The sequence below is a fragment of the Plecotus auritus genome, assembly GCF_963455305.1.
Source record: "Plecotus auritus genome assembly, chromosome: 10".
NCBI lineage: Eukaryota > Metazoa > Chordata > Mammalia > Chiroptera > Vespertilionidae > Plecotus > Plecotus auritus.
The window spans coordinates 28,400,415-28,414,324 of record NC_137785.1 but is presented as its reverse complement, the minus strand read 5'-3'; the positions used below and the strand labels follow the sequence as shown (position 1 = coordinate 28,414,324).

At 44.3% G+C, this 13,910-nt stretch overlaps 1 protein-coding gene across 1 annotated transcript in view; it reads right to left on the bottom strand.

Moving 5' to 3' along the window:
- The window catches only part of TDRD12 (tudor domain containing 12), a gene marked incomplete at its 5' end in the record, with an annotated part of 114,500 nt that overhangs the window by 83,195 nt on the left and 17,395 nt on the right, over window positions 1-13,910 (bottom strand). The window contains 4 exons of the mRNA XM_080644450.1: window positions 3,639-3,724; window positions 5,333-5,388; window positions 10,140-10,259; window positions 12,104-12,240. Coding sequence (XP_080500576.1) covers window positions 3,639-3,724; window positions 5,333-5,388; window positions 10,140-10,259; window positions 12,104-12,240 — 399 coding nt within the window. The remainder of the gene's footprint in view (window positions 1-3,638; window positions 3,725-5,332; window positions 5,389-10,139; window positions 10,260-12,103; window positions 12,241-13,910) is intronic.

Genomic DNA, 13,910 nt, shown 5'->3' with positions numbered 1-13,910 from the left:
GACATTCCCGGAGCAATGAGAATACCTAGAGCCCTGATCCCGAGATCTAAATACCATTTGTCAATAAAAGGAACTTATTGGAGCAGTGGTTGAGTCTAGGCCTGAAACTGGAAAATGATCAAATTAGCCAGGAGTATCTTGTATTAGAGAAAGTAGGGCGTTTTCAACAATGATGGAGAACATAAGGCACTTTGAAAAAGCTCCTAATGGACAAATCTGTGACAATTTGAGCAAGAAAATAATGATAGTAATGGATTATATCACCCAGAGTAAATAAATACCCAGGAGTCCATACTAAGATAAATTATTGAATCAGTTAATAAATGGGGGAGAAGAAATAGTTCTTCCTTACATAATTACAATTAAAAATGTAGAGCCCTGGCCGGTTTTCTCAGTGGTTAGAGAGAGGGCCTGCAGACTGAAGGGTCATGGGTTCAATTCCAGTCAAGGGCACCGTACCTCGGCTGCAGGTTCAATCCCCAGCCCCCCTCGGGCACATGTGGAAGGCAAACAATCAATGTGTCTCTTTCACATGGATGTTTCTTTCTCTCTCTCTCTCTCTCTCTCTCTCTCTCTCTCTCTCCCCTCCATCCCTCCCTTTTCCTTCTACTCCTCCCTCCCATCTACTCTCTCTTAAAAAAAAAAAGTAAATGGAAAAATATCCTCAGCTAAGGATTTTTTTAAAAAAAGTAAAAGGCATGATGGAAATGGGCAAATACCACAGAAATAAGTTTTGCAGGCAAGAATCATTGATAGATATTCGCAGTCTCAAAGTATTCCCCCATAAGATGCTTAATCATTTCAAGAGGATGATAGTAACTCTTTAAAGGAAAAACCTAGCAGATACCACCTTACCCAGCTGATCAAGGTAAACATGACTAGTGATGAGACATATCAACATCATGAACCTTCTCATATGATGCACTAAGAAGGGTTCAATCTCACTTCTGCAGCATCTTTGCTAAAAATTCAGAAACTCTGCGTGGCCACTGCTGCTTAGTGGTCGAGGATCGACCTATGAATCGGGAGGTAATGGTTCAATTCCTGGTCAGATCACATGCCCGGGGTTGTGGGCTCAATCCCCAGTAGGCCCATGCAGGAAGCAGCCAATCAATGATTCTCTCTCATCATTGATGTTCCTATCTCTCGCTCCTACTCCCATCTTTTTTGAAATCAATAAAAATATATTTTTAAAAAATTTTTAGAAACTCAATCTAAACATGAGAAAACATTTTTTTTAAAAAACTGAAACAGGGAAACCAAGATGGCAGCATAGGTAAACACCTGAACTTGCTGCCTTGTACAACCAACTTCAAAACTACAACTAGAAGACAAAACGGACATCATCCAAAACCACAGGAAGGCTGGCTAAGTGGAAATTCTACAACTAGAAGAGAAGAGAAAAGCACACTGAGACTCAGAGGAGCTGCAGAAGTAAAGTGCAGAGGTACGGCGCGCGTGCGGAGAGGGCTGACAACTGAGCACGTGGCTGGCTTTTTCAATCTGCAGGGAGACACAAGCTCCCGACTGCGCTCCCGACTGCTCTGAACTCCAGTTCCGGGCGAGACTCTGTGGACCCAGACTCATATGGGGAGAAACTGGACTGTCTGGCAGTGGGCGAAACTCAAGGGCGGCTTTCTCTCAGAGGTGCTTGCAGCAATTACCAAGGGACACTGAGACCTGGGGCCTCTTAGGGCAGGGCTGACGGGAAGCCATTGCTGTTTGCTTCGCCCTGAGACTCTGCCCCATCCAAGCTGTGCGTAGAGGCTTTTGCATATGAATGGCCTGGTCCTTTGAAATGTAAACTTATCTAACAAACTGCAGCTGAGTCAGAGAGACCCAGAACATCCAAAAGAAGGCCCAAGGCCCCACAGCAGCTTGCATTGCTTCACAGCTGGGCCTCGTCTGGGCACCTCCAAAACCCAAACAAAGAAGAGGAATCTGCAGATCTCTCCATAGCTCCTGCTGGGTGGCCTCAGGCAGAGGCTAAAATAGCACCTCCTTGGAGATCCAAGAGCCAGTGTACCCAGGGGTCAGAGTAGGACCATCCAGATTACAACTCCTCAGATCCATAAGGGACACACTCAGGGGGGCAGACTCAGTGAGCACCAAAGCCCCACTGAAGCAAGTCTTGCTTCATAAGGGTGTCTCCAGCACAGAAGTTCTCCCATCATAGACACAGCTGATCCTCACAGCCAATTGGCCTGGAGGTCAATTTCTCCCAGTGTACCAACAACAATCAAGGCTTAACTACAACAAGACTTTGCACTCAGCCCACAAAGGGGTGCACCTAGAGTGTCCACCTCAGGTGATAGGGGAGGCTGAACCACTGGGCCCTATAGGTCACCTACCACAGAAAACCACCCCATCAACACAGGGAAGCAGCCAAAATGCGGAGACAAAGAAACATGTCACGAATGAGAGAAATGGAGGAAAGCAAACTACTGGACGACATAGAGTTCAGAACCACATTTATAAGGTTACTCAAGAATCTTCTAAACACCTCTGAGGAACTTAGTGAGACCTTTAAGGATCTTAATGAGAATGCCAAAAAAATGGAAAAGGACCAGTCAGAAATTAAGCATACACTGTCTGAAATAAAGAATATACAGAAATTCAACAGTAGACCAAAGGACCCCAAGAATCAAACCAAAGATTTGAAATATGAGGAAACAAAAAATACCCAACCAGAAAAACAAAAAGAAAAAAGAATCCAAAAATATGAAGATAGTGTAAGGAGCCTCTGGGACAACTTCAAGTGTACCAACATCCGAATTATTGGGGTGCCAGAAGAAGAGAGAGAGCAAAATATTGAAAACCTATTAGAAGAAATAATGACAGAAAACTTTCCCTATCTGGTGAAAGAAATAGACTTACAAGTACAGGAAACGCAGAGAACCCCAAACAAAGAGGAATCCAAAGAGGACCACACCAACACACATCATAATTAAAATGGCAAGGGCAAAAGACAAAGAGAGAATCTTGAAAGCAGCAAGAGAAAAACAGTTAGTTACCTACAAGGGAGTACCCATACGACTGTCAGCTGATTTCTCAACAGAAACTATGTAGGCTAGAAGGGAGTGGCAAGAAATATTCAAAGTGATGAATAGCAAGAACCTACAACCAAGATTACTCTACCCAGCAAAGCTATCATTTAGAGTTGAAGGTCAGATAGAGAGCTTCACAGACAAGAAAAAGCTATAGGAGTTCATCACCACCAAACCAGGATTACATGAAATGCTGAAGGGTATTCTTTAAGAAGAAGAAGAAGAAGAAAAAGGTAAAGATAAAAATTATGAACAACAAAATGACAACAAATACATGCCTATCAACAAGTGAATCTAAAAATCAAGTGAATAAAAAATCTGATGAACAGAATAAACTGGTGAGTATAATAGAATCAGGGGCATAGAAAGGGAGTGGACTGACAATTCTCGGGGGTAAGTGGGTGTGAGAGGTGCAGGAAGAGACTGGACAAAAATCTTACACCTATGGATGAAGACAGAGGCGGGGGGTTAGGGCATGGGGTGGGGTGGGGAATCAGGTGGAGGGGAGCTATGGGAGAAAAAAAGAGGAACATCTGTAATAATCTGAACAATAAAGATTTATTTTTTAAAAAATATAATTTTTTCACTTACTTTTTCATTGTTTATAGTTACATAAAGATAAACCTCAAAAGTATCATCTTCTACAGCACATAATTTGGCTTCCACCTGGGTAGTTGCTAAGTGGCATAAATGAAAACAGTAATTAGCTGATATCAAATGTATATTTGAAACAACTTGACTATTTCCCACCTATTAATCTCTGCTAACCACTTCTCATTACCCAGCACCACATGTCCGACGGCTTCCTCCTGCAGGTGGATCTTAATGCAGGAGGGGTCTGGAGGTAGGCAAGTCGAGGGGAGGCTCTCCTGGCAGGCAGGCAGCCTGTATCCTCTGTCCCCATCCAACCATCGTCTTTCATCTGAGTCCACTTTCCCAATGCCCACAGAGCAGAGCTCTTTACCCTCTCAGAGACTTACTAACCCAAACAGCAGCTCCATGTATGGGTACCTAGTGGACACTATGCTAAGTCCTTTACAAACGTATTTCATTTCACTCTTACCATAACCTTTGAGGGTCACTGTACAGGTGAAGAGACCAGGCTCAGCAGTAACAAGGCAGTATTCAAACCTAGGCACTCTGCCTCTTCCAAACTCTGTCTCCCAGCATTCCGCAATAGGCTCACAAGGACCAAAACTCCAAAACCAGCAACCCTCATCCCCAACCTCCAATTTCTCAAAGCATCTGGCTGTTTCTTTAACACAGGGGTGGGGAAGATCGGGCACGAGGGTCATATAAGGCCTATGAAATCATTTGGTCTGGCCCTGCCAATGCATCAGGGGTGAGTTAATTAAATGTTTGACCAAATATAGCAGGCTAATTTTTAAGTTGATAATTTTGTATGGCCCGAGAATGATGTCAAATGGCCTTTGACAGAAAAAAGGTTCCACACCCTGCTTTAACTAGACAGTGGGGCAGCAGAGGAGAGGGGCCAGGACTTCAACAGGTACAGGCAGCACTCCAAGAGTTCACAACCACTACTTCTCAAAACAGCCCTCAGTTATTTGGCTCTTGATTGCCAGAGGTTTGGACAGCTGCCACAAATGAGTGTCCATATTATATTGCTACACTCAACAATATGAAGAGAACACACTGCATAGGTGCTCTGAGACAGTCTATACCTCTTAAATTAGCAATAATGATTACACAGTAACTTAGGCTTTTAATCCATCGCTGGTTCAGTAAAATGCATGTGAATTTATTGTGCAGTGCTTCAGCTTCTGTGCAAACTAAGAGACAAGCAGTGTTTGTGTGTGAGCATCTTTTACCCACACAGCCTCTTTCTAACTTCACCTTCCAATTACTGATGTCCACATCCACCCCAAAAATTCCAGGTCTGCAGTGTCACTGTGACATTGGGGTAGAACAGTGGTCGGCAAACTCATTAGTCAACAGAGCCAAATATCAACGGTACAACGACTGAAATTTCTTTTGAGAGCCAAATTTTTTAAACTTACACTTCTTCTAATGCCACTTCTTCAAAATAGACTCGCCCAGGCCATGGTATTTTGTGGAAGAGCCACACTCAAGGGGCCAAAGAGCCGCATGTGGCTCGCGAGCCGCAGTTTACCGACCACAGGGGTAGAAGAAGCTCCAGATAACTTATGAACCCATGTGAGGAGGGTCAAACAGCTAACCATTCACATCTCAAACCTCCCCAACTGAAGGTTAAACCACTGTGGGTGTCAGTTCAAAGCAGGCTGCAGATGGCACACTTGCCTTACCTTTTAGGATGTTCTGAAAGTACTGAACAGCTGCAGTGTCCCACTTCTTGGCGGGTCTGGAACAGTGGACAGATGCAACGTCATTAAATAAAAATCTGAGGTCAGTATACTAACATCATTTTATAACATACACTGGGTATTTCCAACATTACATATTAGCATATGATGCAGGTAATGGGGATGGCCCCAGCTGCAGCCAGCAACAGGCTCCTCTCACCCCTGCCGCCTGCACCTGTGCACAGACTCTTCAAAAATGGGCCTGCCACCATCTGTCCCAACACCGTTGCCTCCAGTTACCTGGGACATAGCTGCCTCCCCAACAGAACACAAGTTCCCTGGGGCAGGAATCCTGAGTGTGCAGTGTTCAGCACAAGTTGGCACAAAGCAAGGGCTCCAAACATGTTGGTCAAACCAATATTCTGAGAGTGGCCACTGTTGTCTCATGCTACTCCTCACTCAGCCGACACCCTCTCACTGTCGCCCATTTTCTATCATCTTGCCTTTTCCTATGCTTTGGAAAGAAAATCGCAAAAGACTTCTGCTCAAGATGGTGGCATAGGTAAACACAGTACTCACCTCCTCCCACAACCACATCAAAATTACATCATTCAGAACCAACTGAAATCTCACTGAAACAGAAGTCCTACAACTAAGGATATAAAGAAGCAGCCACATCGAGATTGGTATGAGGGACAAGAATGGTAGGAGAGGTGGACACAGGGAAGTGAATGGTCCCACACCCATGTGTGGCACATAAAAATCGGTAGGGAGGAATGGGGGAATGGGTGATAAAGATGAAGGGATTAAGAAGTACAAATTGGCCCAGTCTGGCATGGCTCAGTGGTTGAGCATCAACTTATGAACCAGGAAGTCACAGTTTGATTCTCAGTCAGGGCACATGTCTGGGTTGCGTGCTGCGGGCTCAATCCCCGGGAGGGGCATACAGGAGGCAGCTGGTCAATGATTCTCATCATTGGTGTTTCTATCTTTCTCTCCCTCTCCCTTCCTCTCTGAAATCATTAAAAATATTCTTTAACAAAAAATAATATTAAAAAAACAAGTACAAATGGTTGTTACAGAATAGTCACAGGAATGTAAAGTACAGCACAGGGAATATAGTCAATAATATTGTAATAACTAAATATGGTGTCAGATGGGTGCAAGATTTATTGAGATGATCACTTATATAATCTAATCATGGTGATGTACACCTGAAACTAATACAATAATGTATGCTAACTGTAATTGAAAATAAAAAATTATTTAAAAAAAAGAAAATTGGCCCTGACCAGTTTGGCTCAGTGGATAGAGCGTCGGCCTGTGGACTGGGGGGTCCCAGGTTCGATTCCAGTCAAGGGCATGTACCTTGGTTGCGGGCACATCCCCAGTAGGGGGCGTGCAGGAGGCAGCTGATCGATGTTTCTAACTCTCTATTCCTCTCTGTAAAAAATCAATAAAGTATATTTTTTTTTAAAAAGAAAATTGCCAGAAAAGCTGTAGGCAGAGGAAGATCAGGAGAAGCCAATATTTGGAAGCAAGGAACAAAAATAAAATAAGGTTAGAGTGAAATGTTTTGTTTCTCAACTGGTTTTATTTATCAGAGATGCCACCACCATCCTCCAAGGGTTGTTTTCAAGATCAAATGAGGTAATGTACATAAGCACATAGCCCAGTGCCTGGACTAAAATATTACTTATTTTTCTTTTTACTAAGAAAGACATTAAGTATATTACTTCAAGAGAATTACAAAAGGTTTCTAAAAGAAGGCTAAATGACAGTGGTTCTAGGTGTGCTCTCCACCCCCAGGATCCTGTGCCATTCCCTTTCCACACTTATTCCCTACAAGCATGCATCCTCTAAAGCCGCGGTCAGCAAACTGTGGCTCGCGAGCCACATGCGGCTCTTTGGCCCCTTGAGTGTGGCTCTTGCACAAAATACCACGGCCTGGGCGAGTCTATTTTGAAGAAGTGGCATTAGAAGAAGTTTAAGTTTAAAAAATTTGGCTCTCAAAAGAAATTTCAATCGTTGTACTGTTGACATTTGGCTCTGTTGGCTAATGAGTTTGCCAACCACTGCTCTAAACTCTAAGGGACCCCATGAGGCTTGCAACTAGGGAGCAATGGGCAGCAGCATCTTTTCCTGTGCTAACCCGCTGTCCCTGTCCCCAAGACTCCCTTTCTAAAATTAAAAAAATAATAATAAATCTTTAAAAGACTGGTTCTAGCCCTGGCTGGTTGCTCAGTGGTTAGAGCACTGGCCCACAAATTAAGTCACAGGTTTGATTCTGGTTAAGGGCACATACCTAGGTTGAAGGCTCCATCCCTAGCCCCAGTCGGAGAACATACAGGAGGCAACCAATCAATGTCTCTCTCTCTCTCACATCAATGTTTCTCTTTCTCTCTGTCTCCCCCCGCCCCTTCCACTCTCTCTAAAAAGCAATGGGGAAAAAATATCCTTGGGTGAGGATTAACAACAACAAAAAGACAGTGGTTCTAGAACCTTGCTACACACAATAAAATTACCTAATAAGCTTTAACAAAAAAAGATTAATAGAATCCTAATAAGGAAAAGGCCCAAGAGAAAAATCAATCTAGACAATTAACAGGTAAAATCAGTCTCTCTCACATGTCAGTGAATTTGTCTGTGTGTCTCTCTTTCTCACACACACCACACACAGAATAACTACATCATAGATACCCAAGTTTACAAGTCAGGAAAATACAAATTAAAACAAAATAGCGCCCTTGCTGGTTTAGCTCAGTGGGTAGAGTGTTGGGCCTGGGGACTGAAGGGTTCCAGGTTCGATTCCAGTCAAGGGCACATGCCTATGTTGCAGGCTCGATCCCCAGTGTGGGGCGTGCAGGAGGCAGCCAATCAATGATGTTTCTTTCTCATCATTGATGTTTTTATCTCTCTTCCCCTCTCCCTTCCTCTCTGAAATCAATAAAAATGTATTTAAAAATATATAATATTCACCCAGCCATCAAGCAAAAATGAAAAACCCTGATGATATCCAGTGTCGTGTGGGGAAAACAGCACTTTCTACACCCCAATTATAGAAATACAAATCGCTAGTCCTTTTGAAGGGAAATTTGATAAAAACTATAAAAACTGCAATATGCATATTGAGACACATTCTAGATGAAGGGTACTTGTCAAAGAAGGTAATCAAAACCCAGCAAGATCACTTACTTAAAGCCTATTGCCTACATGGAGGGTATCTTAGGGCTGGGTATGTCCGAGGCTGGGAAGGTCCCTGAGGAACCCAGTATGCTGGGAGAGGGGTAATGCAGAGGGGGAAGCAGACTGCCTCTGAGGGAGAGCTGGACACGGACAGGCAGGCACCCAAGTCACCCAGGAGGGTAAGCAGCTGCTGATCTGAAAGAGGGACTGGGGAGAAGGCAGGGGTTGCTTAGGCAGCTTGGCAGGGTGCAATGGCCTTAGCAGAGACTGGCTTAGTATCTTCTTAGTGCAGGTTCCAAGGCCAGCATAAGAGTGATGCATTCACCATTTCAAAGGAACTGTAGGTGATGGGAGTTGGAGGAACGGAGATGGGAGGGTTTCCATAGACTCCAAAAAGCATCCGCAAGAGAACACAATGCAGCACCTCAGGATGTGCAAGCAGAGCAAGCTGAGTCAGAATTGTGTTGTTTCTGTAGCTTTTCTTCCCACAATGCCACAGTCCTGGAGGAAGAGGGAGAAGGAGCACCAGGTGGGAGTATGGGGCTTCCCCTAGGACCTCAGGTAGTCTTGTTCAAGATTGCAAAGATCACAGTCACACTCCCAACACAGTACTGCCCAGTGCAGGGACCTGTCCTGTACAAACACTGGCAACGGGGCCAAATACTAGGGAGAAAAAGCAAAGATGGGGCGCATGTGTGTCACATGTGTGCGTATGTGTGTACACACGTGTATACCTCTCTACATCTATGTTTTATACGAACATATCTATATTTTGATGAAAATGTACAGTGCAAAATGGTTTGGAAACAATCTAGCTGGCTATCAAAAGAGGAATGGTTAAATTTATCAAGTATGCCATTATATTTACCCATGAAAAAGACAGAAAGTAGAAGAGGGTACAAAGAGTTTCAACATACATTAAGTTATATTTGCAAATAAGACAGGTTGTAATTTGCATAAAAGCTCCATGTAAAGGAGTATGTATAAAAGCCCTGAAAAGAGTCTGCAAGTTCAGAGCCTACACAGGTCATAGAGGCCTCCCAGAGAGAGGAAGTGGGGCTGGAGAAGAATGCAACGGACTTTTTTTTAATGCTCAATGATCCTACATGTTGTTACCTTTTACAGTTATTACTTTTTTAAATACATTTTATTGATTTCAGGAAGGAAAGGAGAGGGAGACAGAGATAGAGATATTAATGATGAGAAAGAATCATTGATCAGCTGCCTCCTACACGCCCCACACTGGGGATCGAGTACACAACCCGAGCATGCGCCTGACCGGGACTCGAACAATGACCTCCTGGTTCATAGGTTGACCCTCAAACACTGGGACACACAGACTGGGCAGTTATTACTTTCTGTAAGTGAAAAAAAAAAGGAAGCCGAAAAGCAGAGTTCAGACCCTACTCTAACCCCCTCAATTGCGGGCACTGTAGGTGGAGTTGCCCAGGGAGTTCTGCTTATGACCAGGTTTGACACACACGGACTCAGAAAACATCTCCTGAAGAAAAAAGAGACCCGTGAGATCGCTTCACACTTCTCAAGAGGAATTAATCTCGTAGATACATCATATACTCAGTAAAGTGTTTCACCAAGGAGTTAACATATTAGAAGATGTACTTACACAATTTTAGCACTGTCTTCACAAAAGTCAAAGTGTAATGTAACAGGTTTTGTGCAATACAGTCTGAATTTTTTCGCTCTGTAGGGAAGCTGCATAAAAGTTTCTACTGCAACTCGGATGCTTTAACAGTGAAACAGAAACAGTTCAATTATAAAGAAAATTATATGTAATATTTCTTTAAAGTACACCAATATAATTAATACACAACTTAAAAACAAAACACAAAAACCCATTATTTCTGTTTCTAATATAGCCACTAACAGCAAGAATACTTGGAGACATTTGCTACTGGTTCTTGGGCAGGGGAGAGGAGGGATCGCACTCTTTTTATGTATAAAGCACAGATATGCATATAGTACATACACAGGTATTCAGTATAACTGATGTTAAAATTTCATGGCATGGCCCGACTCAGTGGATTGAGCATCTTCCCATGGACCAAGAGGTCGCTAGTTTGATTCCAGGTCTGGACATACTGCGGGCTCAATCCCCAGTAGGGGGCATGCTGGAAGCAGCCCATCGATGTTTCTCACATCAGTGTTTCTATCTCTCTTTCCCTCCCTTCCTCTCTGTAAAATCAATAAAAACATATACTTTTTAAAAATTTCATGGCATGGGAGTGGGGAAGGATTAGAAAAATGTCTCGTGAGGTTCCTTACATTGAAAAATAATTATCAAACTTGGGAGCAAATTTTATTTAAGATTTTTAAGTATCAGCCCTGGCCAGTAGCTCAGTTGATTGAGCTTCATCTTGATACACTAAGGTTGCAGGTTTGATCCCTGGTCAGGGAACATACAAGAGTGGACCAAAAAATGCATCAATAAGTGGAACAATAAATCAATGTTGTCTGTGTATCTCTCTGTCTCTCCTTCTCTCTCTCTCTCTCTCTCTCTCTCTCTCTCTCTCTCTCTCTCTCACTTCAATAAATTTAAAAATCTTCAATAATTTTTAAGATATTTAAGTATCAATTTCAATATACAACCAGAATTACCTTAAAGTTTCTATAAATGAGATGTTTTCATAGTTAGTGTTTGCCAACTCTACACAAAAGAGCTGAAAGGACTGAGATTTGATAAGTTGCTCAACATTTTTTCTTTCCCTTCTTCCAGGTAAACAACAGGCTTGAAGACACCATTTCGACACACACTGGTTATGAAGATGCCGCATGGACAGTCTAGGCACCTTCTGTCTCAGTTCAGAAAACAGTGGTGGCATTAACTGCCCCTCAATGCCCCCTATGCTCTATTTAATCATATGATTCTCTTGCCCAAAACAAACTAAACTTAAAATTCCAAACACTAAAAGAAAACATCCCCCAAAAGTCAACACAACATGTGTGTGTGTTTTTAACAATTATAATTATAAAGTTGCAAACCACAAGCTAGAAATGCATCCTTTTTTTTTTTAAATACCTACGAATTCCCAATGTCTGATACCCCCTTCTGCCATGGCATTCTTAAGATAATTCAATCAGATAAACCTCTTATTGCAGCTGAAATCTATTTGTTGTTACTCTTTTGGAAGAAGAGTCCTCATATTTATTTATTAAACTGATATCCTCTTACTCTGGGATGGGAAACCATGGAAAAATTACCACAAACACTTACTGACAGTATTTTCTCATGAACTGTTACATGTGGCCCTGGAATCAGTGAGGGTTCCTTCTGGCCAGGGGCACCTAGGAGTTGCAGAGCACCTGCCCTTTCCAGGAAAGGAGGTGGGAGGACGCTGGAGCTGCCTGCTGAGTCTTCATTCTGACTACTTGCTCCGACACTGTGCCATGTAGAACTGAACGAAACCTGGTCTTCAAGAAGGCTTGCTTCCCTTCTTGAAGAAGGAAAAAAAAAACAAAACAAAACCTCCAGCTTACAACCTCTATCCCCTTACTTTGAACACTGGCACACTCCTTTAAAACTGGCATTTGTCTCCTTAAAGAGCATAAGGCAAAAAAAGTCATACGTACTTTTTCGATTTCACTGGAATGTACTTGGCAAAATCCACAAGGAAACATTCTGCCAGGTAATGGTCTGCTGAACACACAATTGACTTAATGACAGCCCTGCACCAGCACTTGAGTTCCTGACAATAAACCACACAAACCTACAAAATGAAAACTTCAGTGTTAACATCTCTAGCCATATAATGGGAGTCTAAAAGGTACTCTCAAAATCATCTCAGCCTACATTTCACCTTTCAGAAGAGGAAAGAGATTCAAGGAGGCTGACCCTGCCTAAGCTGGACACTGCTTGTCAGTGAAAGAATCTCAGTAAAGAACACAGGACACTGAATTCTAGTTCATTATTTTTCTTACAACAATGCTTTTGACTGCTTACAGGACAATTTAAAGAAAGGCTTCTTAAGTCAAAGCTTAAGAAATGAAACCTCAACCCCAGGTCATCTTCCCCATTTTCCTCCCGTGGCTTTTACTGCCCTCTGACACTTATTTACTATCTAACACACCTGTACGTCAGCTCTGCAATGTGGATTTTTGTCTGTTTTGTTTATTGCCATACTCCCAACACCTAGAACAGTGTTTGGCCTGTACTAAAGTCTTCAAAAACGACTTGTTGAGTGACTTGTTGAGTGGCACAGTTGCTTGGAGGATTATCCCATGCATTAAAAGGTTGTGGGTTCTATCCCTGGTCAGAGTGTATAAGGGAGGCAACCAACAGAATTTTTTCTTTCTCTCTCTTCCTCCCTCCCTTCCTCTCTCTCTGAAAATCAATTTTAGCTCAGCTGGTGTGGCTCAATGGTTGAGCGTCGACCTATGAACCAGGAGGTCATGGTTCGATACCCAGTCAGGGCACATGCCCAGGTTGTGGGCTCATCCCCAGTATGGGGCGTGCAGGAGACAGCCAATCAGTGATTCTCTCTCATCATTGACTAGAGACCAGGTGCACGAAATTCATGCACGGGGGGAGTGGGGGAGAAGGGGTGTGTCCCTCAGCCCAGCCTGCACCCTCTCCAATCTGGGACGCCTCGAGGGATGTCCGACTGCCCGTTTAGGCCGTGGGATCGGGCCTAAACAGGCAATCAGACATCCCTCTCACAATCCAGGACGGCTGGCTCCCAACTGCTCGCCTGACTGCCTGCTTGATTGTCCCTAACCGTTTCTGCTGCCAGCCTGATCACTCCCTAACTACTCCTGTGCCAGCCTGATCGATGCCTAACTGCTCCCCTGCTGGCCCAATTGCCCCTAACTGCCCTCCCCCGCCGGCCTGGTCGCCCCCAACTGCCCTCCCCTGCCAGCCCAGTAACCCCTAACTGCCCTTCCTTGCCAGCCTGGTTGCCCCAACTGCCCTCCCCTGCAGGCCTGGTCGCCCCTAACTGTCCTACCCTGCAGGCCTGGTCACCCCCAACTTCCATCCCCTGCAGGCCTGGTCACCCCAAACTTCCATCCCCTGCAGGTCTGGTTCCCCCCAACTGCCCTCCCCTGCAGGTGTGCCCCCCCCAACTGCCCTCCCCTGCAGGCCTGGTTGCCCCTAACTGCCCTCCCCTGCAGGCCTGGTCACCCCTAACTGCTCTCCCCTGCTGGCCTGGTTCTCCCCAACTGTCCTCCCCTACAGGCCCGATCACCCCTTACTGACCTCCCCTGCAGGCCTGGTTGCCCCTAACTGCCCTTCCCTGCAGGCCTGGTCACCCCTAACTGCTCTCCCCTGCTGGCCTGGTTCTCCCCAACTGTCCTCCCCTACAGGCCCGATCACCCCTTACTGACCTCCCCTGCAGGCCTGGTTGCCCCCGAACTGCCCTCCCTTGCAGGCCTGGTCCCT